Source organism: Numida meleagris, chromosome Z (assembly GCF_002078875.1).
Source record: "Numida meleagris isolate 19003 breed g44 Domestic line chromosome Z, NumMel1.0, whole genome shotgun sequence".
In the NCBI taxonomy this organism is placed as follows: domain Eukaryota; kingdom Metazoa; phylum Chordata; class Aves; order Galliformes; family Numididae; genus Numida; species Numida meleagris.
Genome location: NC_034438.1, coordinates 11,588,118 through 11,603,783, shown reverse-complemented (window position 1 = coordinate 11,603,783; position 15,666 = coordinate 11,588,118). Strand labels below are relative to the sequence as shown.

The 15,666-nt window shown below is 34.5% G+C and overlaps 1 protein-coding gene across 6 annotated transcripts in view; it reads right to left on the bottom strand.

Annotated features, from left to right (window-relative positions):
- Window positions 1-15,666, bottom strand: part of NIPBL (NIPBL, cohesin loading factor) — a 163,540-nt gene that overhangs the window by 52,738 nt on the left and 95,136 nt on the right. For 4 of the 6 annotated variants that reach the window (XM_021379383.1, XM_021379385.1, XM_021379386.1 and 1 more), the window contains 2 exons: window positions 14,864-15,496; window positions 787-2,334 (listed from right to left, as the gene is read on the bottom strand). In XM_021379383.1, coding sequence (XP_021235058.1) covers window positions 787-2,334; window positions 14,864-15,496 — 2,181 coding nt within the window. The remainder of the gene's footprint in view (window positions 1-786; window positions 2,335-14,863; window positions 15,497-15,666) is intronic. The other 2 variants (XM_021379388.1, XM_021379387.1) reach the window with 2 other exon arrangements.

Genomic DNA, 15,666 nt, shown 5'->3' with positions numbered 1-15,666 from the left:
AAAATCACATTCTGGGGCATTAAAATGTTTGTAACTAAAATGTTTGTTTTGGCCCTGAGTAACACAGTGAACACTATTTCTCTGACTTGGAGTGAGGACACTGTGGAAACCACACAAATATTTTTTGTATTAGTGTAAAAATATCAACCAATTGTTTACTAGTTCCTTTCCTCTTGCCACATACACTGGACCCTAGACACAACGACGTATGAACTCTCCTAAAGACAAAACCTTTAAGGCAGTTTATTGTCAAAAAGTCTGAAGTGTGGAGGCTCCCCAGAAGTGTTGCACTTATGGTGTAAAAGGCAGATGGCATTCTGTAACCCTGTTCTCACTCTGTTGAGTTAAAACACCTCTGGGAAGGCCAAATTTCAATCTAATAATTAAAGATACAGAAGAATCTTAGGGCTTGTCTAAGTAGTAGTTTCCACCACTCCAGCTACACTGATTTATACAGACAGGCTCAAACCAGCTTAGGTCACACGTATACCAGCTTTGTTTAAACTAGATACATACCCAGATGAAGTACAGACTGAAATCGTTTAAGACTTCCTACATTAGGTACTTGCAACAGAATAAATAAATCATTTCACCTAACACTGAGGCACAATTTCCAGAAACAAACCCTTAGATGAGTTTCACTTTGATTTCTAATATCACCGTACAAGCAAGGAAGCAAGCATACAAACAATCAGACTTTTAGGTTTTCTTTCTAACCCCAGGAGCAGCAAATCTAAAAGAAAGTGAGAGTACAGGATACAATGCAGTTAACAAAAATAATCTTACCTTTATTAGATTTGGATGACTTGTTCTTGTTAGGTTTAAAACAAGAGCCCCTTGATTTATCTTCTCTATCCTTAATAAATTTCTGTACATCATCCAAAGAAAGCTTCTGAAGGACAACTACAGGCTTAGCTCCTTTATTCAGATCTTCAACTAGCCCAATCTTCTCTACTTTGTCCTTCTGTTCACCTTTAAATTCAGTTTTCCTCGACTCCTGAGTGACATTGCCATCTTTGTCACGCTTGATTTTTGGAATGACAAAATGTTTCAGTGCACCAGATCTTGCACCCAGCAAATAACTGGGAAACTCTGCTTTATTGTCAGGATGTGCTTTATTGCTCTCTACTTTACTCTTATTACTGTCTGTCCTTCGTTCATCCTTGCTGTTGGTTGATCTAAAACCAGGTTTATCAGGTCTTGATTTACTAGAATCTCCTTTTCCATCCTGTTTAACACGAGGGCTGTCAGGTCTTGACTTCTGATCTGACTTCTGATCCCCAGATGAAAATCTTTCCCTTGATTCGCCAGAGTCGTGTCTATGTTTCCTTTCAAATTTTTCAGGTTTTGAACCATCAGATTTAATACCATACTTAGAATCATGTTCATTTCTGTTTGAGGATCTCAAGTATTCAGTCCTTCTAATCTTGGATGGATCTCCTCTGTATCTTTCTGACTCCCTGTCCTCAGATCTTTGTTTAAGGCTATCGTGGTCACGCCTCTGAGTATCAGAAACCGAACGCCCATCAGGCCTTTGCTTCACTGGATCTGATCTACTATCAGACTTTATCTTTGAAGTATCAGATTTCACATCAGGTTTATGCCTAGATAATTCAATTTTCTTTTCTGACAATGGTTTACTGGAGTCCCTCCTGTTATCATGTCTATGTTTTGGTGTTTCAGGCCTGCCTTCACTCTTCTGTTTGGGCGTTTCAGGCCTACCTTCGCTCTTCTGCTTTGGCGTTTCAGGCCTCTGCCTTATTTCTTGTTTGCCATTATTTTGTTTTCCCTCATTTTGTTTCATCTCCATTTGTCTGCTCTCATTTTGTTTTGACTCTGCCTGTCTGTTTTCATTTTGTTTTATCTCCATTTGTCTGCTGTCATGCTTGATGTCATATTTAGCTTCTACCTGTTTATTGTCATTGTATTTACTTTCCAACCTTCTGCTCTCATTTTGCTGAAATTCCATTTGTCTGTTTTCATTTTGCTGGATATCTGTCTTTTGAACCTCAAAGTCTGACTTTTTCCTAAAAATCTCAGGATGGTTTTCAGGTTTAAGTTTAAGAACTCCAACAGTTTCTTCTTGGGGAATACACACAAACCCATCATTATACTGCTTAATCTCTTCAGGTTTTTTGATAGCCTCAAAATCCTGAGTTACTGTTGCCTGAGAGTCCGCTCTTCCTGCTTGCTGAAGATCAATACTAACCATCAATGCTGGCCTTGCCCCATTTCCTGCAGAACCTGTCTCCTGAGAAGCTGGTCTATTTCCTCCAGCAGCACCCCCCGCCTCCTGCGGTTTGTTTTCTTGTTTTCGCTTCTTTAGAGGCTTATCTGCAAATTAACAGAGAAAAATAACAAATGATATATATAGAAGAAGATTAATTGTACAGGCAATAATATCTTCCTGCATAAATTGACCACCCACAGTATGTATGTGCACATACAAGAAAACTTACTGAATTTAAAAGCAAGAATAGATCTTCTCTAGCTAGTACTTTTTAATGTATTTATGGACTATTGTTCATTGCCAGCCCAACACAGGTGCCAATCATTCATTAAAAAACACCCTCAAAACACATGAAATCAAAGTCCCTGTAAAACTCCCAAGAGAACAACCTAACAAAGCAGTCACAATAAATAATGACAAAAAAAAACAAGCAAACAAAAATATTTAATGTTGAAGCAAAAGTCTGCAAAGACAAGCTTAAAGTGCATCTTCATATCTGCTCTTTGATGAACACTACTGTAAAAGATTCTCCTTTGCAGATACAGACTGCTTCATTATACATGAAATCAGCAAGGATCTGAAATGATGAAACCAGAGGCTCTCCCTGCACGGTTCAGTGCATTAGTTGGATTTCATGGATATTATTGACAAGGAACAGAGGACCAATGTACAAAAATGACTAAATTAACTCCAACACTCCATGCTCATCTTTGAAGAAAAGCAGTATGCCAAGAGCTGCAGCCTACACCACAACACATGTACGTATATTAGTTAGGGGCCAACTATACACTTACAAGCTTGAGTGATTTCCCTTCAGAACCATACCACTTTTCACAGATGAAATAAAAAGTTCAGTGATAATTTTACATAGTGTAAAGAGCTTGAATCTTCAATAATCCTTTCAGTTTATATAAAAAAATCACCAAGAGTAGAATACAGAAAAATAAAAAGTGAGCAAACCATTGTAATTTGGTAGAATTCACAGAAATGAAAAGCACATGAAAATATCAAAAGGAATGTGTTTTGTACATTTAAACTACAAGCTATTTATTTTACCAACATGGTACTAGAAAGTAAAATTAATTAATGCCATTGAAATTGTAAGTCCTACCTGTACTCATTTGAGAACTACCATCATATAATTTGTTAAAACTAATAAAAAAAAGAAAGCAATTACCTTCACAATAATCAAGGAATATAGATTTAAGTTTAAGGAATGACTAAATATCAGTTAGAAATTCTGTTCTGTATATCTATGGTCAGTCCAGACTACAAATAAAATATAAGAAAAATAATTTATTTGGTGCCTAGATTTGTGGAGTCTTACCACTATGTGCAATTAGCCAGCTCTCTTTTAGAGAGCAGAGGAAGGGTAAGAAGGATGCAATCAAAGACACCTCTAAAATTGTATAAAGTGTAAACCAAAATGACAACATATGATTTATAATTTCATCTGTTTTAGAAAATTCATTTTCAAAACAATGAAATCCTTGAAGGATCATCTTCAAAATTAACATTAGAACACAAGAACAAGTAGAAACAGTAAGTTTCAGTGATGTGGACAGGCTTTTTTTTTTTTCCCCATCATTTTCATTCTCAAATCTATTTGTACACTTCTACTTCCTGTAATTCTAAAATTATATACAGCCTTTAATGGTTGGTAGGCAGTGAAGACATATAAAATAAACTCCATGCAGAAAGTCCATCAACTGAAAATAAGGAACTTTTCAAAACTCAAAAGAAAATCCTGCAGGAAAGCCTGTCAAATTTACGATAGACATGCCACCTAGAAATTTATGATAAACTTGCCACCTAGAAGGTGCAGCTTTTCAGGACAGAGAGTTTTATTTTTTCTGTAGAGCAAATTAATTTCCTTAAACTACTAATTAAAATTTTAAAAAAATATAAAATCTTCATAGAGTGACAAAAATTCTTTTTCTCCCTGTGACTATGAGGCCTTTGAACTTCATGGTAGGTCTCAAGAATGGTCAGGAAGGGAAGCCTCCACACTGAGAGCTGATAAGTTTCAATTCTTTTCTTTCCTTTTCTTTCCTTTTCTTTTCTTTTCTTTTCTTTTCTTTTCTTTTCTTTTCTTTTCTTTTCTTTAAGTACACATACATATACGTATACATCTTCTCAACTTAAAACTCTGTAAATTTTTAAACACAAATTAAGAAAAAGTCAATCAGCTTTTTCATTTTAACCCAGGAATATCAGACACACCACAGAAGTTTCATATACCTCTAATCTAACAGTATCCTTTATGACATTACTGCTAGCACTTAACTGCCCCATTCCTTTAAGTGAGCTTATCACCTGTAGCAGAAGGGAACAAATATTCACATTTCCACAAGTGTGTTTCATTGTCCAGTACATCAGCTTAAGGCACTAGTGAAGATGGTTTGCATTAACATATAGACTGAATAAGTCAGCTAAGAGTCAAGCAAATGTTTCCTTGTGCTACCCCTATTGTCGAGCAAGGCTGATGGCTAGGAGCTGTGATGCCTTAAACTGCTGCAGCTGGATCAGCCAAAACTCACCTTTCAGAGCCCTCATGCTGAGGGCTGCAAGATTTAACAACCAAAACAATTCAGGTAGGACCAATTTTCACTCTTGAACTTCTGTAACTGACCAGGCTCAAAATGCCGTTCATCTTCATCATCCAAATTGCCAACTTGTAAGTTGAGAACTTATAAACAGACGATCACATAATGACTTGGTACATTCCCTCTAAACACAGAGCATTTTGAAGCACTTTCTTCATTTCTCTTGACAACCGAATACTGATGTTTGTTACAAACACAATCTGTTATGTTCTTATCTGAGAATAAGATGCCTTCAAAGTTGTCTTTTCCTAAAGAGCAAGGTGACTGTAGACAGAGTTAAAGATAACTCATAGATTTCTTCATATTTCCAGTGCATCTTGATGGCCATCTTCAGAACTAGACTTGATCATTACAGTTCTGCCTCCATTAGATTTGTGGATCTAGGACAAAAAAGCTGGCCCAAGTATAGGAAAATATCAGATTTAACAAGGGCATCCAACATGGGTAGGATGAATACATACTACCACTATCTTCAGCAAGAATAAGTGGAAAAAAGTGGAAAAAGTGAAAAAAAAATCCACTGAATGAGCACAAAAACTTTTTAAGTTGTCATGATAGTTGCAGAAGTGTGAAAGGTGAAAAACACCACTGGGCTTCAAGAACTTGATCAAATCTTAAATGCATTTTGAATTATATGAGCTTAATAAACAGACTGTTGAACAAAGAATAATTAACTTCTGCAAACAGATGTCTTGAAGTCTCCTCTTTTACAATAAAATATATGCAAGTTTACATAAATTTACTTTGTTATGGAATGAGTTCAAGGACCCCTTAGAATCCTGATGAACAAAAAAACTTAGGGACTTTAAAAATGTCTATTCAAATGCACTTCACATCCTTCACGGCATCAATATCCAATCTTCATCCACTTCAGCCCAGGGACACTGGAATTTCTTTTTGTTATCAGGATCTAGGACTTTATCAAAACATCAGACTACTGTTTTTCTTTCAAATGCCACTGACCTACATTCCAAGCTTGCCAGAATTCTGAACAGGTAGGCTGAGAAGCTGGGGACCAGTAACGTGTGATTTTTTTGCTTCTCTCTGTAACAGTTTTTGTATCATAATGTATATGTTGTAACAGAACAGCTTTCTGACTATGTCAGAGACTGGGCATCCAAGTTTGTCTTCAGATTCTTCTATTTCTAGAAACATTATTCTCTTCAAATACCTTTATGCCACAAACGTAGATACATTCAAAATGATTCCTTGAACAAATTTATGACAGTTCAGAGTACTGTCTGATCCCAGTTATTCTCCAGTAGAAGCATTTCTTCGGCTTGAAAATCCACATGGATAGACTCTTCACATAGCAGCATGCTCACCAATTTGTAGTAATTTAGTACCCATAAGCTACCTCATTCTAAAATACAGTAGAGATGATGTACCAAATTAAATGTCATTGTGGTTCAAGAAACTAAACATTACAGGAACCACAAGTTTGAGCCAAAAAAAAAAAAAAGAAAAGTTTTACATATTTCCAAGAGGCTATGTCTCTCCTCTCCTGTTATGAATAGTATTCTCAAGGACAGGTATGGCTTTCTTCTTGAAAATGTCTAAAATGTCTATATGTCAAAACAATGAGTACTTTCAGATTTAGAAATTATTTAATTGTTAAGGAACTTTTGTGCAAAATCAAATTGCACTGAAATAACCACAGATACCTCCAAATACATTTCTGCTGAAATGAAAAGTCAATAACATGAAGAATCATCATCTTGAAAACAGATATATTTGGAAGCTGAGCAAATGTTAAGGACAGAGACTGGATGTGGGGAGCTGGATTAGAGAAAAGTCTCAATTATTCCATTTAACCTGATTTTTTTCCAAAGCAGCAGCCAGAACAACACTAGCGCTGAAATCTTCAATGTTACTGCTTTCTTGAAAGTCTAATAATTGCCTTAAGTATCATATTAAACTCTTTCAGTGAATGAATAAAATAGGACAATTGCCTAAAAACTGCATTATCTAGTAAACAGAAATGGGTCTTTCAAAAAATATGTGAGAAAAAGTAATGTCTCAAAAAGAAATACAAGATTGCAGAGCTTTGTTATAGCAGAATGGTAACATTCCAATCTTATTAATACTGTTATGCAGACACTAAAATCCAGAAATTTCTGAATGATCATGAATGATCTTGAAGAATTAACAGTAAAGTTATCACTTCCCCATTTACACTCTGTAAAGAATTAAGATGGAGACTTCAGATCTGAGATGGTTAGATGTGTATGTACTTCTCTTTAGAACTGCAAAGAAGACAGACCCTCAACACTGAATTCTGGATCAACCATTCTGATGACTCCAGTATAGACTAGTTTTTTAAAGAATAAAAATTTAGAGTCTAATATTTTACAACTCTGACATTCTTTATGGATCACAGGGATATGCCTCTATTCATTTGAAATGCAACTTACTTGTACTATTTAAATCAACAATTAATTCATATATACCAAACGTATCCATCCTAACAGTCTAATCCAAACTTCTTGTAAGACCTTTTGTTTTGAACAACATCACAGACAAGTCAGCCAGAGGCCAATTACAAGTTTATCTTATTTATGCTATCAGTCAAGAGGGGGAACTTTCAACAAATAGCACACAGTTGTACTCTTAAGTAACAAAACTATGTTTACTGACAAGTATTTCACTTTTCCTAGATATTCTTTACAGATCTCTTCTGAAAAGGGTTGTCCAAACACCCTGTCTCACCAACCAAACTGTTTTGCAGATCACAAATACCGAAGCCATTCAATGTAATCTGTATATAGCAAAGGTTTACATATTAAATTGCTTTAATGTTACTGATGGATGGCCTATCAATGGAGTGAGGGCAAACAGCCATTTCTACCCTTCTCTTTTTTCATAAACATTCAGCATTACTGACTGTGAGAGTTTGCTCTCCCCTCATCTTTTCCCTAAAACCATATTCCAACAATCAAGGAAATAAACAACCAAAGAGATTCCCTTCCAATTAGTAGAACGGATTCCCACAGCACAAGCTCCTCCAATTGCAGGAGACTGAGCAAACAAAGCCCAGCAATTTTAGTCTGACAGCTTGCTCCTTTACAGAAGAAACAGGCAGTGATGATGCTGGTATAGGAAATCTTTCAGAACTGAAAGTAATTCTAAAGATTCCATAAATTGTAAATAGGGGGCTAATTTTCAGCAACATGTCAAAAGAATTTAACAAACTTCTGTCTGCTTTGCAAAAAAGAAAGCCCATTAGAAGAGATGTACAAACTCATTCAGGACAAAACACAAAAAGAGTAAAGCAGGCTCTGACATTCCTTGAAGTGTAGCACTTTAAAATCTTCATTTTTGTAAGCTTCGCTCATTTTCTTAAATGTGACAATAATGTAATCAGCATCGCTAGAGTATAAAACATGATCTTAGGAATCGTTCTAATTAGAAAATGTTTTGCAACTCATTATTGCCTATCAACTACAATACTACAGAAGAAATAATACACTAGGGATAACATGTGCTGAACTACAGAACAACATAACTAAGTATCTACACTTTTTGTTTAGAGATTGGAAGCCATAGCTTAAATTCCCTGAATTCAATATTACTTCCTACAAAAAATATTATTTTATTTTTATGATAAATTTTTCTGACATGGATGCTGGGCTTTATCCATGCGAGAATTATAGAAGAATTATTGTGAACTATTACATTTACAACTAAACAAAGTTGTTAAAAAAAAACTGAGCAAAAACCTGAAGTGCAATTACTTTTAAAATACAGAGTACAACACCTAATTTCACAAGAAAGCAACACCATTAGGTTTAATGAATGCTACTTATTTCATGTATCACAGATCAACATATCCAATTATTTTTTGTTAATTTGTCTGAACAGTAAACCAAACGATTTTAACATTTATTGGTGAACACTTTTAATTTCCCTTTCAGATGACTACATTTTGACATCATAACTTACATTCAAAAATGTCTTCAACTGACTAGATCTAGTAACATTCATATAGTATGATAATGGAAAAAGATCTGCATCATTTTAGGATGATCTCAGAGTGAACTCAGTGACTATGATCTGTAGAAATGCTGGGCTTAAACTCTTAATAAGCTTTATTAATTGAGATGCCATTTCTTTATCAAGATTTAAGTCCATCACAGAAAACTGACTATCCCAAAAGAAATAAAGTAATTACTAGGTAAATAACATTTTAAATCCTCCCACTTAACGTGTATAACCAAGGGGATATGGCATACACAGTTATATATTACAGTTATATTTAACTTTGTCATCTTTCTTTGTGCAGACAAAATCAAAATAGACTTCCTATTCTAGGAATTTGCTTCCATGTTACACAAAAGAAAGTAATAGTCACTAAAAAAGCATCACTTCTTAAAACACATACGTAAATGCATTTTTAATGCAATCAGTATTTCTTTTTTTTTAAATATAATTTTTCCTAGATAGATGGAAACTTCTCAACACTTCATTGCAATTTCTCTAGATAGAAAAGGAATTTCTACCTTTTCTTAAATGTGTCTGAACACAAAACAAAAAGAAGTCTCTCGCCCATACAAACTGGACATTGTAAAACCGCTTTATCTTGGGATAGCTACATAAGGTGCCAGCTCCATCTATTACAAAACACTGCTAAATCCAGACCTACTTAAATTTTATACTCACAAAATGCATATCTAATTCTTACATTATCCTTCTACATAGAGACGTAACAATTTAGCTTTTACACTGTTTCTTCTCATCCTGTATTAGCAACTCTAATCTTCTTCAAGATTACTATACAAATGCCTACACTTGTGTCTTTGCTGACAAGAAAATAAAATCCCTATAATAATCCCTAATATAAGGTATATTTGGAAGTGAAGGGTAATAATAAATGATTATAACTACATATTCTGTCATTTCATTCATTGGCTATGTGATATTAGACTTAAAATATTAATTCTTAAGAGTGTTCTGTTGTATTCCTCTTCAAGAGACTTTGGGAAAGATGGGGTAAGGGGAGAAAGGGAGAGGAGCTGGACAAGAACTTAAAAGGTAAGAGAAAAAGTTTACTTACCTATAACTGTAGTTTTGATAGTTTTGCTCCGGCAGATTCACACTCTTGTGATGTGTGTCTCTGCTGCTATGGGCTAGGAATGAACTTAAAACAGAAGGGCCCATAGCAGGGATCCAAATGCCCCCTAACTGATCCAATTAGTGGAAATAAAGTTATTACAGCTTTATTTCTTCCTAATTTAAAGAATCTAAATTAAAATCCCAAGGAAGTGGGTAAAATGGATCCTCAGAAATAAAACATACAGGGAAAAAAAAAAGTAGACATGAGTATGCTTGTCTTATTTTAAAGAATGCTTCTAATGCTTTTAACTCTTTTCAATTAAAAAAACAACAACATGTATTATCCTCTCCAGTAAAATAGTTAGTGATTAACAATTTCCTTAATCTCTTACGAATGGTGCATTATATAAATACTTCCTAGAATTGGCCTAAAAATCTAACATTGAACACACAATACTATGTATGGAATAGCTCAAAATTAAAATTAAACAAATCTGAATTTTTAAAAAGATTGTATAAAAATATGGGTTCGTCTTTGTTTTGGTTTTTTTTCCAAGTAATTTTTAAGGCTATTTTCCCTTTTTAGAAGACTTGAGACTCCTTTTAACACTAATATCTTATAAATTCTACGTAATTTTGATTTGCAGTGTGTGATTTAAAAAAAAAAAAACGCATGAAAAGATTTGGAGGTAGAAACTTTGAACATGCAAATTAATTCAGCAACAGCTCTAAATCTTGAAGAACATGAAGAACTTAATGTAATGTTCTGGGAAAGGTTTAGATTACCAGCTTTCAATCTGCTTGACTATACACAAAAATAACCCATTTGTATCTGAACAGCCACAAAAGATGAGTTCATACTGAAGTTACCAAAACAAAATTTCTTGCTGAACACCACCCTCCTTGCCTGCAAAGAAATATTATCAAGAAGTACAATTCTTGGGAAAGAAGTTTCTAAAACTCAGTAGGATTTCCTGTACTCTCTTGGCGTTGTCAATTTCAGAATGTGAACTAATTACAACTCTAGTTATGTGAACAACATGGATTCAGAACAGGGATCTCCACTTTTTTTCAGAAGCATTCAAGAGCATCAAGTACTACAGGAAAAGTGACCACTAACAGTGATCACAAGAGAAGGATATCCTGATGCACCTAAGCAGAGGAAAGTTAACTTCTTGTTGATTGTTGTGGAAGAAGATAATCCTCTTCTGTATTAACCCTTCAGAATCACCCAAACTATGGCTACTTAGATGATCCAAGCCTTGATAAACAGAACCTGGATCTACCCATGACACTATATATCTTTTCAAAACAGAAGATGTGATCTAGATTGACTGACAACTAGTATCTGAGGGGAATATAGAGGCTGTTATGAGAATGGCAATAAGAACTAAAGTCCTGAGCAGTTATTACTTTGTTCTTAAGCTATTAGACATTGTAAGTATATTAGGATGAAACTTTTGGTGTTGAGTGCCTTGATATTCAAAATCTCCAATTAATCCTTTCATTAACTCGTACATATAAGCTGCTTGCAAAGTTAATCAGTACAGAGAGACTTCCCTGAAAGTAGGAAGAAGAGGAGTAATCTTGTCCTTCCACACAGAGGACAAGGTCAAAATGAATCTTTTCCAAACTTTGTACCCTTTTATTGTGATAAAACCAATTAAACCACTTAAATCCAAGAAATCAAATACACCAAAAGGATAGAATTGTAAAAATAAGAGTACTGAAAAGCACTCATATATGGAGACAAGAGGTCTATGTTGTAATATCTGTCCTTATGCATACCTGATAGACATTAAGTCAAATCAGACAGATTTTGCATAAGTAATTTCTGCACTTTTTCAGAAAGCAAAAGCATGAGAATCAGGTTCCAGAAAAAGTATGCTGCTTTTCATAGAAGAAGGCACTTCTGCAAGACCTAGTATTCCACCTGTGGACTTGAGATTGCCTCCCATTTTGAGAGACTTTGGCTAAAAATTCCTAATGCTTTTTATTTCGATTTTGGGGGAGGGAGTAAGGGGTTATATAACAGAAGGTACTATAATTTTCAAAGAGCTCTAAATCCCTATTTTCCAAATATGAGAAGTTTTTCTTAATGCTAAGGTCCTTCTGTAACATTGCCTTAATCAAGAGTAGAGGTTGTATGATTTTTAACTCCCAGAAAACCATCTCCACTTCTTTCCTGGAATTATTCCACCACACTACTTGTTCCAAACTTCAGAAAGAACTTGGCATATCTGTCTAAAGCCTTGCTATTCTATAAAGAAGCATTTGAATATTTTTGATAAAGCACTGCACTATGGAGATTTCATGTCCAAAAAACGGACAGAAGAGACCACTGATCTGCTACCAAAACTTGAGAGTACAACTCTACTCAAAAGTACTTTACGAAAAGCAACAAAGACTGCACACACAGAAAGTGTAATGTGACTGCAGTATGCAGTCTCACGTCTCAATTACAAAAGCAGTAAAGACACTTTCATGCAGATTTCCACATGTGCTAGCATCTACAATAAAAGCTTTAAAGGGATGCTTGCTCTGTACAGAATCACACTACGCCATCCCGCTGTACTTACTCTGAATACATGCTACACTTGCTTGTTTTCTGGACATAATATGATCTGAATTTATGACGTATGTTCTAAAGTGCACAAATGCCAGGTTTTTGCATAAACACTGTAAGCAGCTTCTCAAAACTTCATGACATTTATATATATATATATATTTATATATGTATATATATATATATATGTATATATATATTATATTTCAAACAGACAAATTCTGATAGGAGCCACAGAGGAACTTTCTTGGTCTCACACCAAACCAAACAGATATAAGTATAGAACAATCCCTGAGCACATCAACTTGTAGAAATAGGATAAACTTAGAAGCACTGACAAAAATGTTACCAAAAATAAAAACCATATTTCTCTAAGGTAACAGATTTTTAAGTAACCTGTCATGAAACTGGTAAAAATCCTTCTGCTCAATACTTGCTTTAATCATGACTAAAACTTTGGCAGTCAAAGAGAAAAGAGCTTCTATCTAGCACTGGAGCACCTTAACACCAGTGAATACATGGTGATCATTTGTCCCAAAATAAGGCACCAACTCCTCCACCTGATCCACAGCAATTGCAGGAACTCTGGAAGAACTGAGATCTGGCAGAGGATGCAGGTACAAGTGAAGCATAAAGTTGGAACACTTATTTGGTAAGATGGTTATCAAGCAATGGTGAAGCAGAGAGATTGCATTATAGAAAAATCACTCCTTTCCCCAAAGACAAACAAATCAGAGTCTACCTGAAGCTGTATAATTATGGTATACAAACTTCACAACCTAAGTACATAAATTTCTTGAAAGCCAGAAAAAAAGGAAGAGTTTTAGTCTTGTTCCAAGTTTTCAAGGCTATGGTACACCATAAAAAAAATGCTGCATTTTTCCAAATGTTTCTTAGCTAAAACATGCTGCTCAGTCTACCCTAGCACTGCAAAAATAAAAGTAACTTTAGTAGAACAAAGTATTAGGAGACAAACCATGAGCTCTCAAAGAATAAATTTAAAATTATTGATTACAAGATGATGTAAACAGAGCACCAAAATGATCTGTTTCATTAAATGAAAATTAAAGGCAGTAAAGATCTCTTTTGAGGTGAGCACCCATTTTCTACGTAGATTGACAAACAGCATTTTCTAACAAGACTTGATTTAGTTACCAAATGATGAATATCTGAAGTTAGACATTTTAGTAACCTCTGCAATTATATTTATACACACACACACACACTCTCTCTCTCTGTCTCTTTCCTGATACCTATAAGAAAAAAACAAAACAAAACAAAAAAAACCCCACCATGAATAGGGAGAAAACATGCTCTCTCTCGTGGCTAAAAACCCAAACTCCACATAAAAATAGTTGCATCCTCGCAAGTATGTCCAAAATCAGTTATTTTCAACTACAAGCATTTAAAGTTAGAATTTGTTCCATTTACACTTCTGCAATTTTTTTCCTGAAATTATCTAGTAAATTAGCATTATATTATATAATCATTTTTCTCCGAAGTTAAACACAGTGCAGAAGAAGCGTTTGAAAAATACTTATATTAACATATAACTACCTAATTTATGAAATAAGTCTTAATTTGAAGATTTACATATGTATCTTGAATTCATTTTGAGATTTTTGAAGCCTGAAGACCATCAAACCACCACACAAAAGCAAAAAAAAATTAAAATAGATTCAGTGAAGTCAGTTAAGTCAACAAGTATAGCCACTGAAGTGATGTTTCAGAGGCTCATCTGGTTCTGTGTTAGAGATCATGCACATGTGATATTTCTCTAAAAATTATAATACCTACATAATAATGAATAATAATAATGAGAATCCAGGTGAACACTGGATACAACATAGTATGAATAAATCAATCGTTACAGTGGCTTGAAAAGAATAGATGTGATTTTAATCCAGTACGTCCTTCACATTAGGTTAAAATGGGGATATGAATAGATGGGAACAATTTTTTTTCTGTATTTTCTTATATTAGGTAACATAAGTATGAATAATTCAGCTACCATAACTTACTGCAGATTTTGACTTATGTTACTGCTGGGATTTTAGAAACTTTATAAATGATGTTAATCATACTTAATTCAGTCTCATGATTCAAGTAAGAATAGGTTAGAAAGAATTTTGAAACATAAGAACTTCACTTTCCACACAGTTAAGAGCCCAAATAAAGAAAATCAGCTATTAAAAATATGCATATATGAGAGATTACAGTTCATTGCTGGAGGGGAATGGAGATGAATGTTGTAGAAGAACCTACACTGAGTAAACAGAATTGAACTATGTGACAATGAAAGGAAGTTTTTTTTTTTTTTTTAAAATATATATATATATGAGTTTTGTAGGCATATATATATATATACTAGTATAATATATAGTGTATACACACACACAATCCTTTTACCTTTATCTTGCACTTCTTTTGAAAATCGCTCCCTTTCAATAGCTGATTCACGTTCTATCCGCTCAATTTCAGCCAATGCATCCAATTCTACTTCATCATATGACGTTATAGTTCCTTGTTGCGAAACCTGTTGCTGTGTCTGTACCACAGGAGTTTGAGGTTGTTTTGCAGCAACTGAAGTGTTCTGTTGTAAAACAGGCACTTGTTGTGCCTGAAGGAAAGCTGTCTGTTCATGCTGCGGCAAACACTGAGCAGCGTTTAGTGGGCGGTTAACATCCTGTGGAGTAACGGGTGTTTTAGAAGTCTGTCCTGGGTACTGCACATTAAAAGGAATATCACCCTCTGACACACTGCTGTTTTCCAAACCAGAAAGCATATCATCCTGCTGGTCCAAATCCGAAGATCTTACACGAGAGAGTCTTAATGTAAGCTTAGTGGAGTCCTTGGAAGGAGAACTAATGATATCATACATTGCAGCTTTTTCAGTCTGGTCTTTTTCATCCTTGCCTAACTTCATTTTCTTTTGTTTCTTTTGCTTTCTTTCTGGAGAATCTAACAATATGTCTGGGGGAACATCTCTAGGTGATGAATAAGGTGGAGGCTGAGATTGTAGGATTAAAGGTGGTCTTGATCCTAGAATAATAATTCAGAAAAACTGAACAGTTATGTTGTTTCATGTTTATATAAAAACACACTAAATATAACCTACATATTTTTAATGTGTATTTGTAAATATATCTGTGTTCACAAAAGATCTAAATAAGATTGGTAGGAAGCACATAATTCCTAGATCAAGATGCAAT